Source organism: Entelurus aequoreus, linkage group LG19 (genome assembly GCF_033978785.1).
Source record: "Entelurus aequoreus isolate RoL-2023_Sb linkage group LG19, RoL_Eaeq_v1.1, whole genome shotgun sequence".
In the NCBI taxonomy this organism is placed as follows: domain Eukaryota; kingdom Metazoa; phylum Chordata; class Actinopteri; order Syngnathiformes; family Syngnathidae; genus Entelurus; species Entelurus aequoreus.
In genome coordinates this window covers 9,335,734-9,350,733 of record NC_084749.1, presented here as the reverse complement: position 1 = coordinate 9,350,733, position 15,000 = coordinate 9,335,734, and the positions used below count along the sequence as shown (strand labels likewise).

General features: G+C 34.8%; 1 protein-coding gene across 1 annotated transcript; it reads right to left on the bottom strand.

Moving 5' to 3' along the window:
* Positions 1–5,748: 5,748 nt before the first annotated feature.
* On the bottom strand, positions 5,749–13,757 carry LOC133635073 (platelet glycoprotein V). Its single transcript, XM_062027829.1, is given in 3 exon segments — positions 5,749–8,906; positions 8,909–9,994; positions 13,699–13,757. Coding segments are annotated over 3 exon segments (1,794 nt in total). The 5' UTR covers positions 13,718–13,757; the 3' UTR covers positions 5,749–8,217.
* Between the last annotated feature and the right edge of the window lie 1,243 nt (positions 13,758–15,000).

The following is a 15,000-nucleotide window of genomic DNA, read 5'->3' as shown; positions in this document are numbered from 1 at the left end:
CGCCCATATCCACGCCCCCACCGCCACAGGTATCTTGGCAGTTTATGGGAAACACTGAAAGGGTTGTTTCTTTCTGTTATTAATATTCAGGTTCCTACATTATATATCAATATATATCAATACAGTCTGCAAGGGATACAGTCCGTAAGCACACATGATTGTGCGTGCTGCTGGTCCACTAATAGTACTAACCTTTAACAGTTAATTTTAGTCATTTTCATTAATTACTAGTTTGTATGTAACTGTATTTATATTGTTTTACTTTCTTTTTTATTCAAGAAAATGTTTTTAATTTATTTATCTTTTTTTTTTTTTTTTTTTTTTTTTTTTTAAAGAACCTTATCTTCACCATACCTGGTTGTCCAAATTAGGCATAATAATGTGTTAATTCCGCGACTGTATATATCGGTATCGGTTGATATCGGTATCGGTAATTAAGAGTTGGACAATATCGGAATATCGGATATCGGCAAAAAAGCCATTATCAGACATCCCTAGTAAAAATGTCAAGATTTGACTCAGATAATTTGTTAATTTTATAATTAAAACAAATAAATCACAAGAATAAAGGCTGGTATATTTCAAAAGGTCGTAATTTGACTCGATTATATTTTTAATTTCACAAGAAAAAGTCTGATAACCGTAATTTGTAAGATGTAAACCTGTTATAATAGTAATATGAGAAAATATCTTAATTTGACTTGAATAAATTGGTAATTTTACTGTATTTTTATATTGGACAATATCGGAATATCGGATATTGGCAAAAAAGCCAGTATCGGACATCCCTAGTTGTATACCATGCATACACTCATTTTGCTCAGCGTGAGGTAAGAACGTTTTTTAGCAAACTGCTTTCTTCGCACTTTTGGAAAAAATATCTGTGTTCTCGTTTAAAGAGGAAGTGAACAATGGATGTCCGCTAACTTTTCACAACTCAACGCCAAGAAAACGGAAATGCTGATTATCGGTCCTGCTAGACACCGACACCTATTTAACAATACCACCTTAACATTTGACGACAAAACAATTATACATCTATTTAACAATACCACCTTAACATTTGACAACAAAAGAATTATACACCTATTTAACAATACCACCGTAACATTTGACAACAAAACAATTATACACCTATTTAACAATACCACCGTAACATTTGACAACAAAACAATTATACACCTATTTAACAATACCACCGTAACATTTGACAACAAAACAATTATACACCTATTTAACAATACCACCGTAACATTTGACAACAAAACAATTATACACCTATTTAACAATACCACCTTAACATTTGACGACAAAACAATTATACATCTATTTAACAATACCACCTTAACATTTGACAACAAAAGAATTATACACCTATTTAACAATACCACCGTAACATTTGACAACAAAACAATTATACACCTATTTAACAATACCACCGTAACATTTGACAACAAAACAATTATACACCTATTTAACAATACCACCGTAACATTTGACAACAAAACAATTATACACCTATTTAACAATACCACCGTAACATTTGACAACAAAACAATTATACACCTATTTAACAATACCACCTTAACATTTGACGACAAAACAATTATACATCTATTTAACAATACCACCTTAACATTTGACAACAAAAGAATTATACACCTATTTAACAATACCACCGTAACATTTGACAACAAAACAATTATACACCTATTTAACAATACCACCGTAACATTTGACAACAAAACAATTATACACCTATTTAACAATACCACCGTAACATTTGACAACAAAACAATTACACACCTATTTAACAATACCACCTTAACATTTGACAACAAAACAATTACACACCTATTTAATAATACCACCTTAACATTTGACAACAAAACAATTACACACCTATTTAACAATACCACCTTAACATTTGACAACAAAACAATTATACACCTATTTAACAATACCACCGTAACATTTGACAACAAAACAATTATACACCTATTTAATAATACCACCTTAACATTTGACAACAAAACAATTATACACCTATTTAACAATACCACCGTAACATTTGACAACAAAATAATTATACACCTATTTAACAATACCACCGTAACATTTGACAACAAAACAATTATACACCTATTTAACAATACCGCCGTAACATTTGACAACAAAACAATTATACACCTATTTAACAATACCACCTTAACATTTAACAACAAAACAATTAAACACCTATATAACAATACCACCTTAACATTTGACAACAAAACAATTATACACCTATTTAACAATACTACCTTAACATTTGACAACAAAACAATTATACACCTATTTAATAATACCACCTTAACATTTGACAACAAAACAATTATACACCTATTTAACAATACCACCGTAACATTTGACAACAAAACAATTATACACCTATTTAACAATACCACCTTAACATTTGACAACAAAACAATTATACATCTATTTAACAATACCACCTTAACATTTGACAACAAAGCAATTATACACCTATTTAACAATACCACCGTAACATTTGACAACAAAACAATTATACACCTATTTAACAATACCACCGTAACATTTGACAACAAAACAATTATACACCTATTTAACAATACCACCGTAACATTTGACAACAAAACAATTACACACCTATTTAACAATACCACCTTAACATTTGACAACAAAACAATTACACACCTATTTAATAATACCACCTTAACATTTGACAACAAAACAATTACACACCTATTTAATAATACCACCTTAACATTTGACAACAAAACAATTATACACCTATTTAACAATACCACCTTAACATTTGACAACAAAACAATTATACATCTATTTAATAATACCACCTTAACATTTGACAACAAAACAATTATACACCTATTTAACAATACCACCTTAACATTTGACAACAAAACAATTATACACCTATTTAACAATACCACCTTAACATTTGACAACAAAACAATTATGCACCTATTTAACAATACCACCTTAACATTTGACAACAAAACAATTATACACCTATTTAATAATACCACCTTAACATTTGACAACAAAACAATTATACACCTATTTAACAATACCACCTTAACATTTGACAACAAAACAATTATACACCTATTTAACAATACCACCGTAACATTTGACAACAAAACAATTATACACCTATTTAACAATACCACCTTAACATTTGACAACAAAACAATTATACATCTATTTAACAATACCACCTTAACATTTGACAACAAAACAATTATACACCTATTTAACAATACCACCGTAACATTTGACAACAAAACAATTATACACCTATTTAACAATACCACCGTAACATTTGACAACAAAACAATTATACACCTATTTAACAATACCACCGTAACATTTGACAACAAAACAATTACACACCTATTTAACAATACCACCTTAACATTTGACAACAAAACAATTACACACCTATTTAATAATACCACCTTAACATTTGACAACAAAACAATTACACACTTATTTAACAATACCACCTTAACATTTGACAACAAAACAATTATACACCTATTTAACAATACCACTTTAACATTTGACAACAAAACAATTATACACCTATTTAACAATACCACTTTAGCATTTGACAACAAAACAATTATACACCTATTTAACAATACCACCGTAACATTTGACAACAAAACAATTATACACCTATTTAACAATACCACTTTAACATTTGACAACAAAACAATTAAACACCTATATAACAATACCACCTTAACATTTGACAACAAAACAATTATACACCTATTTAACAATACCACCGTAACATTTGACAACAAAACAATTATACACCTATACAACAATACCACTTTAACATTTGACAACAAAACAATTATACACCTATTTAACAATACCACCGTAACATTTGACAACAAAACAATTATACACCTATTTAACAATACCACCGTAACATTTGACAACAAAACAATTATACACCTATTTAACAATACCACTTTAACATTTGACAACAAAACAATTAAACACCTATATAACAATACCACCGTAACATTTGACAACAAAACAATTATATACCTATTTAACAATACCACCGTAACATTTGACAACAAAACAATTATACACCTATTTAACAATACCACCGTAACATTTGACAACAAAACAATTACACACCTATTTAACAATACCACCTTAACATTTGACAACAAAACAATTACACACCTATTTAATAATACCACCTTAACATTTGACAACAAAACAATTACACAGCTATTTAACAATACCACCTTAACATTTGACAACAAAACAATTATACACCTATTTAACAATACCACTTTAACATTTGACAACAAAACAATTATACACCTATATAACAATACCACTTTAACATTTGACAACAAAACAATTATACACCTATTTAACAATACCACCGTAACATTTGACAACAAAACAATTATACACCTATTTAACAATACCACCGTAACATTTGACAACAAAACAATTATACACCTATTTAACAATACCACTTTAACATTTGACAACAAAACAGTTATACACCTATTTAACAATACCACCGTAACATTTGACAACAAAACAATTATACACCTATTCAACAATACTACCGTAACATTTGACAACAAAACAATTATACACCTATTTAACAATACCACCGTAACATTTGACAACAAAACAATTATACACCTATTTAACAATACCACCGTAACATTTGACAACAAAACAATTATACACCTATTTAATAATACCGCCTTAACATTTGACAACAAAACAATTATACACCTATTTAACAATACCGCCGTAACATTTGACAACAAAACAATTATACACCTATTTAACAATACCACCTTAACATTTGACAACAAAACAATTATACACCTATTTAACAATACCGCCGTAACATTTGACAACAAAACAATTATACACCTATTTAACAATACCACCTTAACATTTGACAACAAAACAATTATACACCTATTTAACAATACCGCCGTAACATTTGACAACAAAACAATTATACACCTATTTAACAATACCACCTTAACATTTAACAACAAAACAATTAAACACATATATAACAATACCACCTTAACATTTGACAACAAAACAATTATACACCTATTTAACAATACCACCTTAACATTTGACAACAAAACAATTATACACCTATTTAACAATACCACCGTAACATTTGACAACAAAACAATTATACACCTATTTAACAATACCACCGTAACATTTGACAACAAAACAATTATACACCTATTTAACAATACCACCTTAACATTTGACAACAAAACAATTATACACCTATTTAACAATACCACCGTAACATTTGACAACAAAACAATTATACACCTATTTAACAATACCACCTTAACATTTGACAACAAAACAATTATACACCTATTTAACAATACCACCTTAACATTTGACAACAAAACAATTATACACCTATTTAACAATACCACCTTAAAATTTGACAACAAAACAATTATACACCTATTTAACAATACCACCGTAACATTTGACAACAAAACAATTATACACCTATTTAACAATACCACCGTAACATTTGACAACAAAACAATTATACACCTATTTAACAATACCACCTTAACATTTGACAACAAAACAATTATACACCTATTTAACAATACCACTTTAACATTTGACAACAAAACAATTATACACCTATTTAACAATACCACCGTAACATTTGACAACAAAACAATTATACACCTATTTAACAATACCACCTTAACATTTGACAACAAAACAATTACACACCTATTTAATAATACCACCTTAACATTTGACAACAAAACAATTACACACCTATTTAATAATACCACCTTAACATTTGACAACCAAACAATAACACAAAGTGACTCGGTAAAGAATCTGGGTATTATCTTTCACCCAACTCTCTTGTTTGAGTCACACATTAAGAGTGTTACTAAAACGACCTTCTTTCATCTCCGTAATATCGCTAAAATTCGTTCCATTTTGTCCACTAGCGACGCTGAGATCATTATTCATGCCTTCGTTACGTCTCGTCTCGATTACTGTAAAGTATTACTTTCGGGTCTCCCTATGTCTAGCATTAAAATATTACAGTTGGTACAAAATGCGGCTGCTAGACTTTTGACAAGAACAAGAAAGTTTGATCATATTACGCCTATACTCTATATACCTTTATATACATATATACCTATATATATATATATATATACCCATACTGGCTCACCTGCACTGGCAAGCAAAAAATCATGTCTTTTCTCCCTTGGCGCCATATTAGAAATAAGCTAACTTTTATAATGTTGTCATGCTTACGTTAGCATACTAACAATTGATGCTACTATTTTAGCCTTTTTTTTATTTCAACTTGAAGAATAGTGTAGTGGATGATGATACTTGACGTCATCTTGCAAGTATGCAATTACATATATTATAAGTCTGCTATCTAATGTTAGCACGCTAATGTTAGCATGCTAAAGTTGTATGCAAGTATTTTAACTTATTTCTTATGCTTAAACTTAAAAATCTTGGATTTTGATACTTGATGCCATCTTATGGTAACTTTTCCTACCTTATCATGTTAACATTAGCATGCTAACATTTTATGCTAGCACTTTCGCTCATTTTTATTTGAATGAACCTACAAATATTGTCTTTTAATACTAAGTGCCATCTTGTAATTATGCTGTAGTTCCCTTGTTAGCATGCTAACGTTAGCATGTTATTATTAATATTAACACACTCGTCACAATTATTTTCTAACAATGTTTTATTTAGGTTTTATACTACCTTTGGCATTGCTAGGCCTTGCTCTCGAGTCTGCGTAGGCAATACCAGACAGTACCAGAAGAAAATCAGTTGGGTCGGCTTGTTGAAATATCAGGGTTGTGCTCACTTTTGTCGGATACTGTATTATCCCTAGGGATGATGTTCGAAACCGGTTCTCCCGGTTGTTCGATAAGAAAAGAACCGATTCCATGGACTCAAATCCCTTTTTGAGAACCGGTTCCTGTTATCGAGGTCACTATAGTAAAGAAAAAGTGTTGGTTCTTAATTCGAATCCCTAGGAACGAATCCCGTCCCACAGGAAATGCCCTGTGGGACGGCAATGTTATGCCCATTTGATTGTAGACTCTTACTGACACCTTGTGGCGATATGAAAATACTACGCGTCATTAGTTTGGGCACTTTTGGGTTGGCGACGTCAGTTCAGTTCATGAGACAATTGAGAAGTAGACAAGTTGTGTTAGCTCTTACAAGCCTTGGAAAAGATACATCTGTAAGTAAACTGTTTAACTTGTTTACGTAACTCAATATTAAGGTGGAAAGTGGTTAAATTTGATACTAAGATGTTTATTGAAAAACTATTTTTGTGCACTGTTTCAATGGATGTTTTGAGGACTTAAAATGGCTGCCAGTCGTGTATTTCCACCATCGAAATAGTTTCAACACTCAGAAGTATTTGTTTGATGATAGTACTGTATATTTGTGTGAAGCTAATATTTACATATTGTGTATTAAATTTCAGTATGTTAATTGAATCACATAGCTTATACATTTGTCATTGTGTGTATTTCAGTTTAAAAACAAACAAAAAACATGCAAGACAAAAGTGAAGATAGGAAAAGACAAAGCAAGATCAACAACAATAAAGAGCCTAAATGGATTAATCTGCTTTGGAACTTTATTAGACGTCTTGGATTGTTTGTTAGCTGTCTGCCTGTGTGTGTGTAGTTAGTATGTTCCAATAGCAGCAGAAGTGCACTTTTTGGAGATCTGTATTATTTTCAGTTTTGTGCCCAAGGGACTGATTTTATTTAACACGATATTATTATTTATACACCTATAGTGATCACAGAGACAGGTTGTTTTTGTGTTACTGTATATATTTGTTTTTCTGAAAAATCCCTCTTAATATACTTTGGGTAACAACAGTCAATATGTTTTTTATTTTATTTTTTTAGGGAGATAACAGTCAATATTTATTTATTTATTTATTTTATTTTATTTTTTTCTTATAAAACAAAAGTGAGCTTTTGTTAAACAACCTATCTGGATTCGATAAGAGAATCGATAAGGAATCGGTTCGATAAGAGGATTCGATAATGGGCTCTAACTCGATAAATTCTTATCAAACATCATCCCTAATTATCCCTCAATGTGTGCAAACGAAACCCGTAGCTCCTCCACCCTCTTGTTGAGGCGGTGCATGGCGTAAATGGCGGAAAGGATGAGAAAGAAACCTGTGGCCACAAGAAGGATGTGACCGAACATGAGGAACCCAGCCAAGGCTGCGTTGGAGGGCAGAAACCACACATACACCCAACCATTGTGGTGGTTGTGGTGAACAAAGTCTGGCCTCTCTTCCATTACCAGTTTGTCATAAAATGGCGGTGAAATGTCGTAGGTGGGTGGAGTCTCGTGTGGTGGGGCGCTAGATGACGCGACTTCTGTTGGGATGGTGTCTAGTGGGCTGCGTTTAAGAGCTGTCGTAGTGGGAGCACAGCCCGGAGGAAGTGTTGTAACATTGCAGATGTTGAAGTCCTCGTCACGCAGAGAGTCAAGGGTGCGGACAGCTTGATACGGTGGACTGTGACATATCACGTCTTCATTATCAGGAACCGCATGCTTGTTATGTCGAACCCATCTGGCAAAGCCTTCGATGCTACAGGTGCAGTCCCATGGATTGTCATTCAGGTTCACCTTAAGGAATGGATTGGACTGGAAAATGTCTTCTGGGAGATTGCTGAGCCTGTTAGTCTTCAAATCCAACATCGTCAGCAGTCCCAGCTCCTGAAATATGTTCCTTGGTAGGTTCTTCAGTTGGTTGTTATTGAGGTGCTCAGTCTGGAGAAAAGATGCGGCTGAAGTGCCTGGAGGTTGTTGGATTTCAGCGAGAGCTTCTGAAGTTCAGGAAGGCAGCAAAACACACCTGAAGGCAAGTCTCGAAGCCTTCCGTTCAAATGGAGGTTCAGGTGGAGCAGCCCGGACATGTTTGCGAACAGATTTGCAGGCACCGAGGTGAGGTTTGTGTAATACAAATAAAACTCTTGCATTTCTGGCATGTGTCCCATCAACTCATCCGGCAGCGATAAGAGCGAGTTGTTGTACAGGGTCAGCTTGGACAACCTGGGCATGTAGTAGAAGCTACGCTCAGGGACAGATTGAAGTTGGTTGGACGACAGAGTGAGGTTCTTCAAGCTCCTTAGCGACCAGAAGACCTGTTGAGGGATATTAGAAATCTGGTTGTAGTGCAGTTGTAGATACTGGAGGTTCACTAGTCCATCAAAGATCCCTGGTTCTAGACTCTCTATTTTGTTATAAGACAAGACCAGCAGCTGAAGCTTAGTCAAGGAGCGAAAGCTCACAGACGGAATCATTTTTAGAAAGTTATTTCCAATCTTCAGTTCAGTGAGGTTCGTCAGTCCACTGAAAGCCCCGGAAGTAAGACTGGACAGTTTGTTGTGACTCAAGTCCAAATTCTCCAAAGCGACGAGGCCTTCAAACAAGTCTGCCGTAATGTTCTCTAGTTGGTTCCAATCTAAATGGAGCTCCTCCAGAGCGGTCAGAGGCCTGAACACTTTTACAGGAAGCCAGGCGAGGTCGTTGAAAGACAGCTTGACGGACTTGAGCTGCGGCGCGGCGTAGAAGGCTCGGGGGTGGATGGTGTGGAGGTGGCTGGCAGTCAGACTGAAACGTGTCAGCAGGTCCTTTTCACCCAGGCTGTGCTCGTTTATGGCGTCCATGGCGGTGTTGTGGAGCATCAGCGTGTACGTGTGAAGAGGCAGTTGTTGTGGGATGTCGGTGATGGTGCCACCAATGCACACGACCGTCGGCTGACGCTCACAGCTGCATGGGCTGGGGCAGGTGGTGTCGCAAGTCAGCAGGGGCGGCATGGACACAACCAGTATCATCCGCACCAAGCCTGCACATAATATTGTCAAAGCATGAATTCATTCAAAATATCGACTGTACATTTTGTTACAATGTTTTTTTTTGTTGATTCATGAATATCAGTAAAAATGTTCACTCGGTGGAACTTGCTTAAGTCGACATAAACTGGCTAGCGCTTTTGTTGACATGACATTGGAAAACAAATACTCATTTCTACGACAACAATCGTTTTAATAGGCATTAGATTTGATTCATAGAACTATTAGGGGTGTACCGATTTGATAATGATATCACAATTATAGGATGATATCAGTTTCTTCTCTCTTCTTCTCTCTCTCGCTCTCTCTCTCTCTCTCTCTCTTGCTTTCTCTTTTCTTTCTGTTAGCAGCGCAGCCTTGCTTCCAGGTGTCACGACTTGGTCCTTGGGGTGTTTTGTTTTCCCGGAATGCAACGGAAAGTTGGCGCGGGCAAGGCGTGAATGTGAGTACATATTTTATTTAACACTATCAAAAAGAACAAACGAAAGGCGCGCACAATGGCGGAGAACAAACTTGGCTAATGAAACAAAACTTGCACAAAGGCAGAAACTATGAACAATAAACAAAACTTACTTGGCATGGAACTATGATAGCATGAAGACAAACAGAGGTAGCAGGGGTGTCAGAAGTAGCATGGTATGAACGGATAGATAATGTCACCAGGACGAACAACAGAAACAGACCGGCTTAAATAGCAGTGACATGATCAGTGAAAACAGGTGCGTGACTCAAAACGTGAAACAGGTGCGTGACATGACAGGTGAAAACTAATGGGTTGCTATGGTGACAAAACAAACAAAAGTGCACAAAGAGTCCAAAAACAAAACCGAACATGGCTAAAACAAAACATGATCACACAGACATGACACTAGGTAACCTGATGTCATTGGAGAGCTCAAATAAATACTTAAATAACTTTAGCTTTTTTCTGGACATTTCTTTATTGAATAGTCAAAATTCCAAGCTGCTACAAATTTAGGGAATTTAAAAAATTTAAAAAATACCACAAAATCTTGAAGTGACTGATTAATTCATTGTGTTGGCGAGGCCACTAATTTCTTTTGTATTTGTCTTTTTTGTCAAAGGCTACTCTCCAAATGTTTTCTTTTGTGATTGATGCTGTATTACTGCCTTTTAACCAAAACATTCCTGTTCACAATCAGCTCGTCTGTAGTTTGCTCATCCTCCCTCCCAAAAACTGGGCTACTTTGCCCCAACTCCTCCTGGACGTTCTCTCTCTCTCTCTCTCTCTCTCTTCTCTCTCTCTCTCTCTCTCTCTCTCTCTCTCTCTCTCTCTCTCTCTCTCTCTCTCTTCTCTCTCTCTCTCTCTCTCTCATCTCTCTCTCCTCTCTCTCTCTCTCTCTTTTTCTCTTTCTCTTTCTCTTTCTCTTTTCTTTCTCTCTCTCTCTCTTTTCTTTCTGTTAGCAGCGCAGCATTGCTTCTAGGTAACCTGATGTCATTGGAGAGCTCAAATAAATACTTAAATAACTTTAGCTTTTTTCTGAACATTTCTTTATTGAATAGGCACAATTCCAGGCTGCTGCAAATTTAGGAATTAAAAAAAAAAAATTAAAAACCACAAAATCTTAAAGCGACTGATTAATTCATTGTGTTGGCGAGGCCACTATTTCTTTTGTATTTGTCTTTTTGTCAAAGGCTACCCTCCAAATGTTTTCTTTTGTGATTGATGCTGTATTACTGCCTTTTTAACCAAAACATTCCTGTTCACAATCAGCTCGTCTGTAGTTTGCTCATCCTCCCTCCCAAAACTGGGCCACTTTGTCCCAACTCCTCCTGGACGTTTCTCTCTCTCTCTCTCTCTCTCTCTCTCTCTCTCTCTCTCTCTCTCTCTCTCTCTCTCTCTCTCTCTCTCTCTCTCTCTCTCTCTCTCTCTCTCTCTCTCTCTCTCTTTTTCTCTTTTTCTCTTTTTCTCTTTTTCTCTTTTTCTCTTTCTCTTTCTCTTTCTCTTTCTCTTTCTCTTTCTCTTTCTCTTTCTCTTTCTCTTTCTCTTTCTCTCTCTCTCTCTCTCTCTCTCTCTCTCTCTCTCTTTTCTTTCTGTTAGCAGCGCAGCATTGCTTCTAGGTAACCTGATGTCATTGGAGAGCTCAAATAAATACTTAAATAACTTTAGCTTTTTTCTGAACATTTCTTTATTGAATAGGCACAATTCCAGCTGCTGCAAATTTAGGGAATTAAAAAAATAAAATTAAAAACCACAAAATCTTGAAGCGACTGATTAATTCATTGTGTTGGCGAGGCCACTATTTCTTTTGTATTTGTCTTTGTGTCAAAGGCTACCCTCCAAATGTTTTCTTTTGTGATTGATGCTGTATTACTGCCTCTTTTAACCAAAACATTCCTGTTCACAATCAGCTCGTCTGTAGTTTGCTCACCCTCCCTCCCAAAACTGGGCCACTTTGCCCCAACTCCTCATGGACGTTTCTCTTTCTCTCTCTCTCTCTCTCTCTCTCTCTCTCTCTCTCTCTCTCTCTCTCTCTCTCTCTCTCTCTCTCTCTCTCTCTCTCTCTCTCTCTCTCTCTCTTTTCTTTCTGTTAGCAGCGCAGCCAGGCTTCTAGGTAACCTGATGTCATTGGAGAGCTCAAATAAATACTTCAATAACTTAAGCTTTTTTCTGCACGTTTCTTTATTAAATAGGCAAAATTCCAGCTGATGCAAATTTAGGGAATTAAAAAATAAATAAATTTAAAAAAAGACCACAAAATTTGGGAGCGACTGATTAATTTTCCGTAATCCTTTATTATGGTCCATTCGGATGTATTTGGTGAAAGAGCAAGCGAGATTCTGTTTGGATGCTGCCAACAAGCGATTATGTTGACGTCGGTCAGCTGGCCCAAAAGGCATAAATGTAAGGAGATTCTCTACATCAGGGGTGTCAAAGTTTTTTTAATGCATTTTATTAGTTGATTTTTTTTTTAACTAAAATATAAAAAAAATATGGTAAGTTGCAATAATTTCACCTCAAAATGTAGTGTATATTACTGTAAATTGAAAAACGGTACTGCTGTTTTTATGGAAAAAAGAAGACAAATTTACATTTGGTTTTTTTTACTGTAAATTTTTTAAAAAATGCAATTTTACAGTAAAATTTTGGCACCTGAGCTTTTTTTTTTTTTTTTTTTTTTTTTTTTAAGCCGCAAATGAACAAGTGTATATTTTTCGGTGTATTACTGTAAATGCCAAAACGGCACCACAGTTTGTTACAGTAAAAAAAAAAAGTAAAAATGTTTTTCATTTAGAGAAAAATGCTGTAAAAAACAAATGTGACCATGAAATCTATTGCTACTTTTACATTGCACAATATGATGGATAGCTTCCTTTGGAATCATTATTATTAGTATGTATTTCTATTTTAAAAACTGGTTTGAATGTTTCATCATATATTTTTGCATAATTAGACAGTATTTAAGTGAACATCATTTGCGATTACATGGAGTACATATATTTTTTACCCCTCCCAAAATAGAAAGAAAGAATAGATTTAGTAAGAAAAGTTACAGTACTTTATTGATACATATTATTTTCAGGCTTTTGAGAGCCAAATAAAATGAAGTGGCGGCCCCGGGCCTTGAGTTTGACACCGGTGCTCTACATGATAAATATAGAATCAATGTGTGATGTATTTAAGCATCAGCTACAGTTAATGTACTGCTATTAGATGATTCAATGTTCTACTGACCTCTGAAATAAGAATCCATGGTGTCGCTGCTGCTGCTGGAAGAGTTCTTTGCTGGATGTGACGCTCGCCCCACAGAAGTACAGCAGCTCCCTGCGTGCTGTCACTGATAAACAGCCAAGAGTGACAGACAGGATGCTGGATCATTTCCTGCAGGCTATTAATATTATAATGCACTCCAACACCACTTTGATATTAATGGTGTTCTAAAGCAAGTCAGGGCCAAATACAGTTTATTTACAGGGTTTCCTCGCGTCATTGAAGAGCATTACAAGTAATTAAGTTAAAGTACCAATGATTGTCACACACACACTAGGTGTGGTGAAATTATTGGCCCATCACTCTTGATCACCCCCTGGGAGGTGAGGGGAGCAGTGAGCAGCAGCAGTGGTTGCGCCCGGGAATCATTGTCCCGTTTGAAGCACCAGTTCCATTGGCAGCAAAACAGACCCAGAGCATAATACTACCTGTTATAGCCTATTTTTTTTTACCTAACGTAAATTACACTCTACCCCGGTATTGAGCACTGTATAACGGATAAACCACAGAAACCTCAAATAAATATATATATATATATATATATATATATATATATATATATATATATATATGTATGTATGTATGTATGTATGTATGTATGTATGTATGTATGTATGTATGTATGTATGTATGTATGTATGTATATACACTACCGTTCAAAAGTTTGGGGTCACCCAAACAATTTTGTGGAATAGTCTTCATTTCTAAGAACAAGAATAGACTGTCGAGTTTCAGATGAAAGTTCTCTTTTTCTGGCCATTTTGAGCGTTTAATTGACCCCACAAATGTGATGCTCCAGAAACTCAATCTGCTCAAAGGAAGGTCAGTTTTGTAGCTTCTGTAACGAGCTAAACTGTTTTCAGATGTGTGAACATGATTGCACAAGGGTTTTCTAATCATCAATTAGCCTTCTGAACCAATGAGCAAACACATTGTACCATTAGAACACTGGAGTGATAGTTGCTGGAAATGGGCCTCTATACACCTATGTAGATATTGCACCAAAAACCAGACATTTGCAGCTAGAATAGTCATTTACCACATTGGCAATGTATAGAGTGTATTTCTTTAAAGTTAAGACTAGTTTAAAGTTATCTTCATTGAAAAGTACAGTGCTTTTCCTTCAAAAATAAGGACATTTCAATGTGACCCCAAACTTTTGAACGGTAGTGTATATACATATATGTATGTGTATGTATGTATATATGTGTGTGTATATATATATATATATATATACATATATATATATATATATATATATATATA